This window comes from Emydura macquarii, unplaced genomic scaffold, assembly GCF_026122565.2.
Source record: "Emydura macquarii macquarii isolate MOO-44397 ecotype Brisbane River unplaced genomic scaffold, CSIRO-AGI_Emac_v2 contig_2897, whole genome shotgun sequence".
NCBI lineage: Eukaryota > Metazoa > Chordata > Testudines > Chelidae > Emydura > Emydura macquarii.
In genome coordinates, this window is record NW_027133034.1 from 17,164,132 (window position 1) to 17,178,585 (window position 14,454).

Here is a 14,454-nt window from a genome sequence, read left to right on the forward strand (position 1 = left end):
GTGATGGTGGTAGGATGGGAGGGGAATAGAAGCAAGGCTGAGAAGGACTGGTACATTCAGTCAATTCCTTCACAGACTGGTCTCAGCACCTGCCTTCACAGCATATTGGTCCCCTTTATGTCTTTTAGGGAAGGTAGAGGAAAAACTGGGAAGCATAGAAGATGGAGGAGTCCAAGCTTAGGAAGGCATCCAAAAGCAAGTGATTGGCTCTGCTGCTTGTAGTTTCAAGGAGAGGTGAACAGTAATGAATCAGTATCTGGAAGGGCAGAACCACTTTTGCACCACAGTGTTCACAGCAGATCCTTGTAAGAAGTAGCAATCACTGGAACAAATTTCATTATAAAATAAGAGTCAAAACTCCATTTGGCAAAAAATAGAAAAGGTGACAGGGCATGAGAAATCAGAAATATTAAACCTGCGCAATATTAGCCTTCTCTGTTGCAGTAAAGGGTTGATATTCAGATAATCTAACCATGAAATTGTCTACAGATCACAAGTATTAGCGTTATATTATTTTTGAAAAAGAAAAAGGTAAACCATCAACTGAAAGAAAACATTTATTGAACCAAAGTCAATATTTTCCTTTTAATATCTACAAGTCAACACTGAACTGACTTTATTCAAGAATGAACACAATGTACAAAAAAAGTATGTTTGTTATAAAAATATGTCAATTTTTTTTTCTGGCTACGGAGCTGAAGACATTTGACAAGTGCAAGGTAAATCTGTTCACTAAAATTAATCCGCAATAAGTGATGACAAAAAGTGAAAATCATTTTGTAACCCTAGAATATTTAAAGGCCCATAAATAAAGATGCATTTGAAATGCTGATCCCAAATCACTGGGCTGTCATGTATTTATGCACCCCAGACAACGGAACATATCTCAATCCTGTGTCATCATAATCAGTACCTCCATCAGTGAAGACTATCCAAGTTTACAGGAACTATTCAACCAGATAATTTATGTCTACAATTGGATTACAACTTTACTACTCATAAAGAGAGTCAATGGCCTCAATGTCCAATATATTTGTGTGAATATGACTTTTCGTTTAGTACCAGGAAAAAAAGCAGATGTGTATGTGTTTATACAAGCTGGGACCTGTTTCAACACAAAATGGAAATGGTAATTAGGAGACTGGCCAGAAAGGCAGAAAGGAGAGACCAATAATTGTTAAGTATCACATTTAAGTTTTATATATATATATTTTAATTTTTATCTGATTAGGCTCAGTTATGCCCAGTTTGCTATTTAAAATGTTAAATGTAGTACAAGGATGATTTTTCACATAATTTTTTGAACTCAGCTAAGATTCAAACCATTGACTTCCATTTCAGATCACCAACAAGGAGGGAAAAGAAAAGGACCATTTACAGAAATATCTGAGAACAGTGCAATATTAAAATACAATTTTCACAACATGTGAAAGAGAAACATGCTTTGGAACCTGAGCAAAAGGCTTCTTACTGACATAGTAAAAAGTCACCCTGTATGTTGTTTTCCCTGGCATCTGTTCTGCCAGATCAGTATGTTACTCTTAGCAACCTACATGGCCCCTAAATATTTAGTACACAGAAACTGCCAACTACTTAGAGAGGTCTACTAAACTTCAGCTAATATCGCAGGCAGTTTGACATGCTGCTACTGGAAATGACCATATAGCCTAAAAATTAAGCAAAATTAAAAAAGGAAAAAGAAAAGGAAAGCAGCCAAACATGATGATGCTTTTTTAAACAGACAAGAAGCGCTACCACAACACTTACATACGATACTACACTGGTTTACAATCTCGAGGTCAGCTCTTTAAAAATAAATATACTAAACATTTACAACAAAATGCCTTATGAATGCAAGCTCTCTCTTTATTATTTCAAGACCAGTTGAATGAAAACTTAAGACATAACTCTGAAGCAGCTAAGTTACAAGTCCTTCTTCAGAGACTGGCATGACCTGGTGCCACAGCTAAACTTTTCATCAGCAACAGTATCATCAGTCCGCAGCAACAAACACTTTTTTTTTCCTGGCACCAAACAGGCCACCATACAAAGCAACTTCACAAAGCATGCGGTCATCTACTCTGCTGATTTTCAAATGTATGAAATGATCGTTGTGCTTGCAGGTCCCAGACGCTTCAAAAACATATATAAACAATGACAGATTAAAAACATTAATAGGAACTTGCACACTTCTAACTTACAGAGGAGGTAAAAAAATTAAGAGACCCAGCAAAACAAGAATGCAGCACATTAGCACTTTCAGGAAAAAGAAAGGAAAAAGAAAAAAGATGACAAAGCTAAAATTGGAGCATTATTTTGCTTAATATTGAAAAAAAGGAAAAAACAAACAAACAAAACCCCCAAACCCTAAACAGCTATATGTCCATAGTTTTGAAAGAGGCCAAATGTGTGCATGCCACTGAAAGGCACGGTAGGACCAATCTGACAAATGACACCATCAGAGCAGAACAGCAACTTTCACTGGAATAATCACAAGGGGTGAACAATGAGCCATCACTTCTCTCTTGTCATGAACACAGAAAGCAGTCACCAGGGCAAAAAAGGAGACACAGGAAAGAAGATACAGAAATTCACAAGAACCTGTGAAACAAACAGAAAATGCAAGTTAAACACAAGCAAGACTTTTGAAAATATGATCATGACAGCTTCCTAAACACTGTATGACATTAATCTGTTTGATTAACAGCCTTCATGTTATGTTTATTTAAGCACTACTGCAACATTCCTCTTAAATGTGCTATGTAAATTATACTGCTCAGAGTTATACTGAAATTTAGCATGCAACTTACATCACCTGCTAAGACATCCAACATGTAAAGAACCCAACTCCCTACAGTAATATCTTGATAGATGGGTATAAAATCAGTTTAATTAAACATTTTTTGTAATCAGTACTGAATTATTAATCATGTTGCTCATCCCATAATACGAAGTATGTGGTGACATAAATATTCTCCTTGTATTGAGCCACCTACCCAGATACATGCTTAAAATAATGAATCATAAAGGTAGAGTTATTTATAAAGAATTGTTTATGTTACATTATAGGATGTTCTCCTTTAGCATTCTCTATCAGTGATAAGAAAAAGCTATACCAGACAGTGTAACACAGCATTTGGAAGGACTAATACTCACTGGAAACATTTCCCAAGGTTATCCTGCTTTTGTATCTACAAGTTGCATCTGAACGTTTGCAGACATGCCACCTCCATAGCCGCCCTTGGACTGCATTTGGTTCTGAATTGAACTCACCTGCAGAAACAGGAAAGAGAAGGGGATGGAAAATGATAAGGCAAATCGAACGAGAACGAGTGCTTTTTAAAGTGCCCTCTCCCTATTACAGCTGCATTGCGCTTGTATGAGGACATTTCCGGAAGTAGGTTTGCTGGAGTGTTCATATCTTGCACTGAGGCAAGCAGCTCAGCAGGAGAGATGAAGGAAGAACTGGTGCGCATTGATTTTTTTCCCCACCCCCAGCCCACAAGGAAACTGGCTGATTCAGTCTTTCATCAACCAGACTTGATTAGTCTCAAGAAAACTAATCAAACCTCTTACTGTTTGTTCTCCAACTCTAATCCAAGCGCTTCAGTATATCAAGATGTAAATCTGGTTTCAGATTAGATTTAGGAAGGGATTATTTGCTTTGCAAGGATGACATGAATGAAATTAATACTATACTGTTAAAAAAAGACCTTGATGTTTTTTATAGAGAATGTTTGCATTATGATATAGATTCCATAGGTATAGTTATATAAGCCTATCCAACAGTTCATGGTCTAGGGCTTCCTAAAGTGCTAGAGACCCTTTGGAAGAATCCTTTCTGGTGATATAGTTTGGAGCACAGGTTTATTTTTCTTTCAACTGAACCTATTCCTTCAATCAACAGAGGATTTATTTAAGTGAGGCTTCAACATATCAATTTCTCTGGCAAGGATTTATTTGAAGGTACTTTTTAGGCTAAAACAAATAAATAATGAAGAAAAAAGGCTTCACAGCCTATATCTATAAAAAGCTAGTGAGACCACAATTCTCATGTGGTCCTGCAGCATGAATCAAAACAATCACCTCTCTCTTAGTGCCTTAAAGCAGATAATTTCAATGTTAAGAAGGATTGGAAAAAGCTCTTTACGTATACCACAGACACACACACAAAATTATATATATATATACACATTTATTTCAGTCTCTATCTTTTGAAATGGGGCTCATAGTCCTGTCCCTAAATGTGATACTTACAATTATTTCAGATATATCCGCCCCAGACAGCTCAAACTCAATAAAAGGACATGTTAAAACTACGTTAGTGGACCAACTCCTAAGCTAAGACAGGGCAATAGCACTTTTGTCTGTTTACAGAGACAAGAAAAAAAAAGTGTTTTATAATGCAGACACCCATGGTTGAAAAAACACATTTTAACATGGCTCTCTCCTGTGTGTAGACAGCTTCCATAATCAACATGAAGAGATCCTATGCTAGAGTTCTGCTGGCAACAACCTTGTTTAACAAAGTTTTATAGAGTTCGGTTCCAATACCAGGATGAGCAGGACCAAAATTAACGTCTGAAGAAAACACGGTGGCTATTTCCACCCAAGGAAATAAATCGTTCAATTTCACATTTCACCAAACAGTGGTGCGCACCACAGCATCTTATCTTGAGCCCAGGAGAAAAGGGATTGCAGGTTGTTAACGCACTTCAGAAACTTTCAACTTATGGGCAGGAGTGACTACAAAAGAGGAGTAGACTGTAGGAGTACTACAAAAGGACGGCACACTCCCTTCAAGTCTATTATTCCACCAAACACAGGTCTTCAGCATAGGCCTGGCAGCATGCTCACCTGGTGGCCTTGTCACACAACTGAACAAACCAAGAGTAAACTTGCAACAGTGGCCACCCTCTAACGTCTTGTCTGGTGCCTTTATTAATAAAATAAACTGCCTCAATATTTGGGTCTCTGAGGCATAGGGTGTGCTTGTTAGCAAATGAAGTAACCATATCTATTCATCTAAGGCAAAAATCAGTAAGTTTTAAGGCTGACCCCCATAACTGTACAATGGGGCACCCTGTATGAAAATGTATGTAAGATGTACAACTGTCAAGAACACTGACTGAAAATCCAGTCTATTAAAATGCTGCACTGGTAATACTCATTTGGAAGTATCTTCCTTCTGAGCGTATCCAAAAATTTTAGAATGAGTGCAGCGAACTGCAATTCAGATCGTATTTCTTAAAGGCAGATGTTGTACCTGTAAGACCCAATTCCTCTCCTGAGGAGCTTACTATCTAAATGAGACATAACACACAGAGGGATTAAACACACAATGGGAGGGGCAGAGGAAAGAAAAAAGAGAGTGAGGATTACAGCAAAATGAAGATTACATGATCTGTTGTGTTGCACATGTCTTTTTAATGTCTATTTTTGTTAGCATAAGGGAGCAAGGCAGCTGGCACTGAAGTGGAAGATAACAGTGGAAGGGAACTCAGCAGAACTTGAGGAGGAATTTGTAGATGTGGGAGAGTGTTTGGCACACTAGAATAGGGTGGTCATTTGAGATATAGGTAAAAAGACAGAGTCAAGTGGGAGTAACAGAGAGAGGGACAAGGGAAGTAGTCAGCAGAATTTAGGGTGCAAAAGAGGGATTGGGGGAAATATGGACTGAATTGGAGGTGAGGCCAGAGCCGTGTAGCTCAGTACAGCAGAAGAAACAGTTTGAATTACATGTGGTAAAAACAAGGGATCCATAAAGCGATTCAAGTACTAAGATATACAAATAGGTGCTGGTGGTGTTTGAAGCAGAAAACAGCTGGGAGGTCTCACAGCTGGACGCAGAATAAATGAGGACAGAGTCAAAAGAGAAAGCCGGTAATGCGGAATGATAAGGGAGCAGGGATGGACAGCTCCTACTGAATACTGTCAATTTTGCCTTTGAGAAAACAGTTAGGTCCTGTGAAGAGAAGGAAGAGAAAGACAATCAGAGCAAAGAGTCTAAGGGCATGCCTACATTGACCCACAGTTTGGATTATGGGGGTGTGAATGGTGTGAATTTAAAGGTCCCTAATTTGCTCTAATATACTACAAATTCATGCCTGCAGCATCCACACAGAGGAGTTACAGCGCACCACTTTGCCGTGCACTGCCATTCACACCCAAGTAGCTCAAACTGTAGGGCAGTGTAGACATGCCCTGAAGCAGAGGTCCCCAAACTGTGAGGTGGGCCCTCTTAGGAGAGCCATGGAGAAATGTTTGGGAGGGGGAGTGCAGCAGGGCCAGGGCCAGTGCCCATGGGGGAGGGGGCAGCAGAGAGGAAGCACTACCCAGCCCCACTCCAACTGTGGCCCCACCTCTGCTTCCGGCCCACCCCCAGCTGTGGCCCTGGCCTTCGTCCCTGGCTGCTGGCCTGGCCGCAGCTCCGCACCTCGTCACGCCTGCCAGCCTGACCACAGCTCCGCTCCAAGCCACGGCCCCAGCCCCACCCCCAAGCCTTGGGCCCCGACCACAGCCCAGCTGCAACTCTGCTCCTGCTCCTGGCCACTAGACCCGCCCCCCTTCCTCCCCCCCGCCCCAGCTGTGGTCCCAGCCTTGGGCGCTGGCCCCCCGCCCTGACTGTGGCCCTGCTCCCAACCCCAGCTTTCAACAGTGGCTGGAGGGAAGGGGAACACGGACAACAGTAAGGAGGGTGCAAGGTAAAGAGTTTGGGGACCACTGCCCTAAAGTGACAGTGTTGCCATGTATTGGGAGCATGGGAATGGATAAGCATTGCTGGGCAGACATGAACACAGTTGAATGAAGAAAGGAACTTATTCTGGAGGAAGCTGATGAGGTCACAAGAGCTCCTTCAAAGTTGTTCAGCAGAACAAAAGCAACAGCAAAGATGACAGCAGGAAAGGGAGATCCATAGTTGGTGTAATGGGCAAAGTAATGGGAATAAAGAATTAAATGTGGCAGATAGAGTTGTGAGTTTGTTGTCTGTTATGGAGGATGGGCAAGAAAAGGGGTAGAGGGCTGGGAGAAGAAAGAAGTCAGATTAGTGAACTGAATATTATGAAAGGAGTGAGCGGCTAAGCAAGAGGGAGAAGAATGGGCAATGTCAAATTATATAAATTGATGAATCAAGACTGGAGAAATCAGTGTTTCTTTCATTCTGGCTTTCAAGAAAGTGATCAAAGCTGAATGGACGAGTCCATCATGATCTGGGGATCAGAGGAGACAAGAGGCTGAGGAATCATACTGGTAACTGATGTGAATTTACTCAAAATGAAGGAGACTGGGGAGATATAAAGAAGGATAACCAATCAGGGTTCAAGATGAAGGCAGTAGCAGGTTGAATAGGTGGTAAATGACCATCTGGAGGGAAGGACTGTATCATATGTGGGTTAAAGGTGAAGAAATAGAGAAAGGGTCTCTGTAGTCTTTCCTCATTTGGAGTAGTGTATGCAATTCTGGTCTCCCGTGTTTAAAAAGGATTAATTCAAACTGGAACAGGTTCAGATTACCTACTAGGATGATCAGAGAAATGAAGAACCTACATAGCAAGTGGAGATTTAAGGAGCTTGGCTTGTTTAGCCTAACAAAAACGAAGGCTGAGGAGGAGATATGATTGCTCTCTCTAAATACATCAATGGGATAAAAAGTAGGGAAAGAGGAGAGTTATTTAAGCTAATGGCCAAAGTTGACACAAAATCAAATGGATATAAACTGGCCATCAATACGTTTACGCTTGAAATTAGATGAAGTTTTCTAACCATCAGAAGAGTGAAGTTCTGCAACGGTCTTTTTTGTTTTAAGATCTGGGCTTGATAAATTTATGGAGGGGATGGTCTGATGAGATTGCCTACAAGAGCATATGGGCCATCTGCAACTGCTATTACCAAATGTCTCCAATAGCTGGAGATGGGGGTTTTCACCTTCCTCTGCAGCACGGGGCACAGGTCCCTTGCTGGTTTGAACTACAGTAAATAGTGGTCTGTAACTTGAAGTCTTTGCAGAGGATTAAGATTTGAGGACTTCAGTAACTCAACCAGCATGGGTGGGTGAGGTTCTGTGGCCTGCATTGTGCAGGAGGTCAGACTAGATGATCACGATGGTCCCTTCTGGCCTTAGTCTATGAGAAAGAGGGATGAGGGCTAAGAGTGGTAGGAAGAAAAAGGATCCTCATGCCATCACAGCCTTCTACAAAGCAGCTGTGGGGAAAAGGAAAGTGTCCCAAAGGAGAGGGAGCAACTACAAAAACTGATTCAAAGGTTCTTAATCCTTCAAAAGAATAATACATTGAAATTATAAAGAGAAAATGTATGTTTTTAATGAGCAGGCAGATAATCTGTTTTTAATAAAACCAAAACCAGTGAGTTAAAATGAAATAAAAGCTAATTATGTATTTATCAAGTTGACATGATGCACATCCATTTATAATGGTATGCTTACAAATGTTTTAGTAAAATTGCGCCCCATCAAATATATTGTTTCAAGAAGCCCTGGTATTTTGTTTGCAGTGTCAAACCATGTCCTTTTGCCCTTCCCCTAATTGCTATCAAATAATACAAAGTGCTTGTACTACAGCTGGGAAGGCAAACAAGCGGTTTCCTTTCCAGGAAGCTACAAATGTCATCTTTTGCTTACCTAACAACTGAACGTTATTGATTTCCATACCTCTGCTCAAAGATTCTCACATTCCTTGAATTCCTTTATCCCTCCCCTGGAGTCCTCCTTACCTATTCACTAAAACTCACTGTTCCCAATCAAATCTCTTTCCTTTTAAGTGTACCATTAGAGGCATATAAATATATCAAATTTCAAGAGACAAAGGCATCTTTCTATCAGTACAGTTCCCTTGGCTTGCATTAAAACTTTAATGAGGTAAATCAGATCTTAAAGACTGTTTGACATTTCATAGAAAACACTGAAAAATATTCTGAATAGAAAGAAGTTCGCACTTATATAATCATTTTAAACACATTTCTCCATCTTTGTTCTTTGCTTTCAAGGATATGTGCATAAAAACAAGCACTTTGTCTCTTGGTAGTTCATATATTCATTGTTGTTATGCTTTTCCTCCATAAGAAGCTTTGCTTGTGACATCACAACAGTTTGTTGTGAGAATAACTAATGTCACAAGCAGGATTACGGCTTCAGGTGGAAAAAAAGAATTCTGAATAAAACAACCATATTCATAACATTTGCATGAAAAATCAGTAAACTAGAGACGAGAAATACCGAAAATGTGAAATACATGAAAAATGAATGAAAACGTTCCAGAGTATGCATTGTCAGTTGCTCTTTAAGGATGGTCTTTTCATAGCTCTCAGTTTACTTGAATACACAAAAAGCTCATTTCCATTAGGATAAAGAAAAAGAGGCTTACTCAGTGACTATCTTGTAATTTATATGGTACCAAAATTAGTAGATAATATCAGTAAAGAGAACATTAAAGTTTACTAATTTTACATTTTGATTTAAAATATTTTGAGCTTGATACACCAATGTGTTATTCTCCAGTTTTACAATGATGTAACTCCATTGAAAACAATAGCAAAACAGATGTAATACGGTGATGAATCAGTCTTCTAACTATAATTGCTGCAGTCTTTGGTCTAGTATGTGCATGGATGCAGCCTAAGAGGATACAGGGTTTTCTTAATTCATATACACTTACCGAATTCATTCCACTGAATAGGTCTCCTGATCCTACATGAGCTGTGTGAACAAAGTTTGTCGGCTCTCCAATCATACTTCGGTCGATCCGCCGTCGCCTTTTCTGAAAAGTGGATAAAGAAGTTTTGTGATTGCCACCCTACTTAAAAAGCAAAGAATACCTGGATTAAATATAAAATTTGATTTAATAGTTAAAAGTTAACTGCCCACAGAGTGGTACATGTATTTTTAGCCTAAAAAGATGAGAGTCCACATTTTTGGTAATGCAAAACACAGTGTCATCCACAATACCTCGGCATTAACCAAAGGACGTGTGATCAAGTATTGCATTTAGAAGACTGAGCACTAAAAACACCCCTAGTATTAGACAACTTTCTATATGCAACCAAGCACACACAAGTAACTTTACTACAATCCAATGCCTATTAAACAAGCCTACATACTTAATACTTTACACAGAAAAAGTTCTAAGTATCTTTGGCATTTGGAGCTGCACATCAGTTGTGCTGTATTATTTTACTGTTATGACACAACAGACTCTCTTGGTTTAAGCAACCATTAAACACCATTTTTCATGTCCATACAAAACACAAATGCCCAGAAGTCCTACACTGTTTCCAATATGACATCATATCACTAAGAACACATTTTGTGAGAATGCTGTGATAGGAGCATGTCTAAGGTATCTCTCTGCCTGGATTTACACAGTGCAAACATATGTCTCCAAAGGTCTCTGTGTATTCAAACTGCTTTCATGTTGCATAGTTACAATACCATGTCTTAAGAATACCATGGCACTGGATGTCAGATCACATGATAAGCATACCCTTTATAAGGTGTCTCCTCCCGATATGAAACAGCACAATTTTTACCTCAGTTTCCCCTTTCTTGCATAGACTTGCTGCCTCAATTTTTGATAATGTAATAGGTAAATGGTGAGTCAAAAGGAACCAACATTTCCCCTGATAAAGGCTGCTTTGGCAGTCTGCCACAAGACCAATGTCTGCACTTAAATGCATAAAAAGGAACAGACTGCACCTGCCCTTATCTCTAATACAGGAGCTGGTTAGATCCAATGTGGTATCACATGCTGCCAACAGCAGTTGCTGCAGGCCACACTCCTGTATTAAAAGACGAGAGCGGCCATGGGTTTCACACTGAACATTCCAGTTTAAGCTAACCACTAAACTGAAATTAAATAAGTAGAACACAATTGCCCTTAAGAAGTTACATGACCGCAGTCAAAGCTTCCTTGTCTATCAAGGTTTGATCTATCACACTGTTTAAAGGATCAGTAGCTCGCCTTTTCTGGTCTGCGATAGATGCTAAGACCATTTGGACTTTTGGGTGGGGAGTTTACATGTCTTATCAGTGGGAATCACTGCTGTCAAAATACAATTCCAGCTAAGACACGGTGAATCAAAGCCAGAGTTGTGAGAACACATCACAAGATATGCCCAAGAAGAGCAAGATGTTTTTGGAATTAAAATCAAATCCATGAAAAATATGCAGCTTCCTCTCCTATCTGAAGAGTAACTCAAGAAGTCTTTTAACATAAATATTACACAACCACAGGAAGAAAAAAGAAATACTGTAAAATCAGCCACATACAAATAGCATAATAAAAATGATCTACTCTGCACCAGAACTGTTACTAGTTACTACTGCACACAAATTTGACAAGTGACAGACCACCAACTAAAATAAACAATGCTATACACATTTTCATTGTAGCTTCTTAGGACTTCCAAGGAAAAGAAGATTTAAGCTGCCTAGATCTATTTTCTTTAATATAAATATGAAAAGAATTAATGTAAAATATATTTTATAAAAATAAGCAGTTTAAAACATTCTATAGTAGTGCACTGTATTTGCTTGAACCCCAGAGAAGAGCAATAGGCTCATGTAAGAAATAGTCTGTTCAGTATTAAAGTCTAAGTTACTCATGATATAAATAGGGAAATCGTATATGATCCACCTGAGAAAAGAGAATCCAGAATAATGCCTTTATGTTTTACATTGGTTAAGAGTTGCTATAATAAAATGGTTCAGAATTAAAATAATAGAACCGTAGGGTAAGAAGGGACCGCAAGGGTAAACCCTCTGTCAAGATGCAGAAATTGTTGTATCTAAACCATCCAAGACTGATGGCTATCCAGCCTCCTTTTGAAAACCTCCAATGAAGAAGCTTTCAGGCTTCTAGGCAGTTGGTTCTATTGTCCTACTGTTCTTACAGTTAGGAGGTTTTCCCCTGAGATTTAAACTCAGAACAAATACTCTTCCCATCTCTCACTATGACTGAATTGTGCACATACTACAAGGTTTCAACTGCTAGAATAATTTCTTGTGCGTCAAATAAACCTGATTTTTAGAGCTGAGTGGAGAAACTTTAATAGACATGTTCTGTTGGAGTATCTGGTTCTGTGAAAACTGACACGCTTCACAAAATTGGGCTGATTTCACTGGAATTTCATTTTGGAGGAAAACTTGAAAGGAGTTTCAACAATATCCCTTGATGACATTTTCAGAAGAAAATGTTCAGACATCTTAGTTTGAAGTGACTGTTTTGAAATTTTATTTTGGGTTCTATAGTATGTTATACCTAGTAAAAAAAAGAAACTAGAAATGAAATGTTTCATTTTTGTCAAAACCAGACATTTCATTCAACCCAAAACATACATACATATATATATTTTAGAATTTTCCTTGGCAGAGAAATGAAAAAAAAAACTTTGGTTTTCATTCTGATCCCGAACAAAACCAAATTTCAAAATCCTTTGCAAAAATGGAGCTTCTGTCCTCTGCACAGCTTTAAGTATTCATGGTAATCAGTACCAGAACTCCTCCCTTTCTGTGGAGAAAAGTGAGAATGCAAGCATCAGCAACAACAGGCCTGACACCATACATCAGGAACCAAAACATTTACGTTGTTGTAGCCCCTTGTGAAAGTAGACCAGAATCAGATGCTGTGCCTTTAGTTATATCAATGTGATCCAAGCCTGGAAACAAAGAGTGAACCATTTTTTCCCAACCACTAACTGATTTGCCCAAGGTGGCACCGTTCATTCCATATCAAACAACGTGTCCGTTGATCTCCCCCTAATCCCAGTCCCATTTTCTTAATAAGGCCATACGTAACAGGCCCTGACTAGCCTTCCCTGAAGTGGTTGTAAGGTAGGATTCTAAAAAGATTCAGGAACCCCTATTTTTAATACAAGTGCAGACAGGAACTTGGTAACATAACGCTGAGTTATCACATTGTCTGCTCTAGCTTTCGTCAAAGGTCTAAACTCAGATAAGTATGTAAGCACATGCCTATGTTCTATTGTAGCAATGTAACTATTGTTCATCCCAGAACAGTCAGTCTTCTGCAGAAGAGATACACCAAGCAGGAAACAAGGCAATGAAGTATCTCTCCTGTCCTTGGTGATATGTAATTGAAAATTAAAGTGACTGGGGACTATGAGGTTTTGAATGAGTGCCCTATAAAGCCAGAAACACCTTTACAATTGAAAACAGAGGAGTTCTCTTTGTTGGGACTTTATCTTTTATGTTGGATTTAAAAGCATTCTATGCAATTCTATACAATACATATATACTCCTCACTGATAGTATATTTAGTATGTTCTATGAAAGAAAAACAAAGCAATGAGGGGATCTGCGCGTGAAGGTGATTGACCATAATAATAATAAAAAAATCAAATAAAAATTATATGTAGATGGTGCCACTCCGAGGATCTGACAGCGCTGTAGCTACATTAATAAAGCCTTCAGGTATATTGCTGTAAGTATTCATATTACAGAGTGGGAAAGACCAGGCACAGATGGTTAAATGACTTGTCCAAGGGCACAGAGCGGCTTTGTGTCAGTGCCAAGTACAGAACTCAGGTGTTCTAAGTCCCAGTGCCAACTAAATCCCATTCTTCATTCCATGGTAGATGAACAGCAGCTAGATGCTGTCCATCTTTCACAAAACCTAGAATACGTATTCACTGTCTTGCCCTGAATAACTTTTCAAGAGTGGTTTAAACCCTAAAAGATTTCTTTTAACCTGAACAGTGTTCACTTTTTTACCTCTTCCTCTTTCACCAAGCAGCAGCAACAGAGTGGGGGAAATGAAGAGGAGCAGTTGCGGAAGGAAGTTGTGCAAAAAGCCACCACTTATTTTTCCCTTCTTTGTGTCTAGTGAAAAGCCAGTGCATTAACCTTAGACCAAAGAAAGGAAAGTATAAATTCCTTCCTTAAGAAAGGTTCCTAGGCAAAGAGTAGGAATAAATTATCCCGAGGTCCGTTTCAGAATTTTTGCAATTATTATGCACATACAGTAGAAACACAGCTAGCATGTCACGTTAGTTGCCCGAGTTGCCATGGCAGTGGTTGAAGTCTTTCCTATTTTGAAGCTGTTAATAACACACCTCACACCCACACACAGTATTGTCTGTTCCTTTTAAAGGATAAGATCAGGCTTCAGGATGACACCAACATTCGGCTGTCATGGCAAGATGATTTTAAAATCCTGTACATTTCTAGAACTTTAGATCCAGAAGTGAGCTTAACAGGTCTAAATATAGTATGTACCCACATTATTTATTGAAACTAAACAGCCAGCTGTCAAAGTATCTCATAATTTTAAAGAAAACACTTATTAGCAGTTTATAGCTCTTTGGAAACTTGAAAACTGTTTCTTTACCAAAATCATTGTTACTGTAGGGTCCTAGAGCAAGGGTAGGGGTTCAATTTCATTTTTGTCTGGGTAGGGGTTTCTCAGGTTATCTGGTGGGGAGA

The 14,454-nt window shown here is 39.1% G+C and overlaps 1 protein-coding gene across 1 annotated transcript in view; it reads right to left on the minus strand.

The window, feature by feature from the left end:
• Nucleotides 1-541: 541 nt before the first annotated feature.
• CDC42SE2 (CDC42 small effector 2) overlaps nucleotides 542-14,454 on the minus strand; it is a 114,864-nt gene continuing 100,951 nt past the window's right edge. The window contains exons 3-5 of the mRNA XM_067568755.1: nucleotides 9,671-9,772; nucleotides 3,157-3,273; nucleotides 542-2,601 (exon numbers count right to left, since the gene is read on the minus strand). Of these exons, the coding sequence (XP_067424856.1) occupies nucleotides 3,175-3,273; nucleotides 9,671-9,772 (201 nt within the window). The 3' untranslated portion in view covers nucleotides 542-2,601; nucleotides 3,157-3,174. The remainder of the gene's footprint in view (nucleotides 2,602-3,156; nucleotides 3,274-9,670; nucleotides 9,773-14,454) is intronic.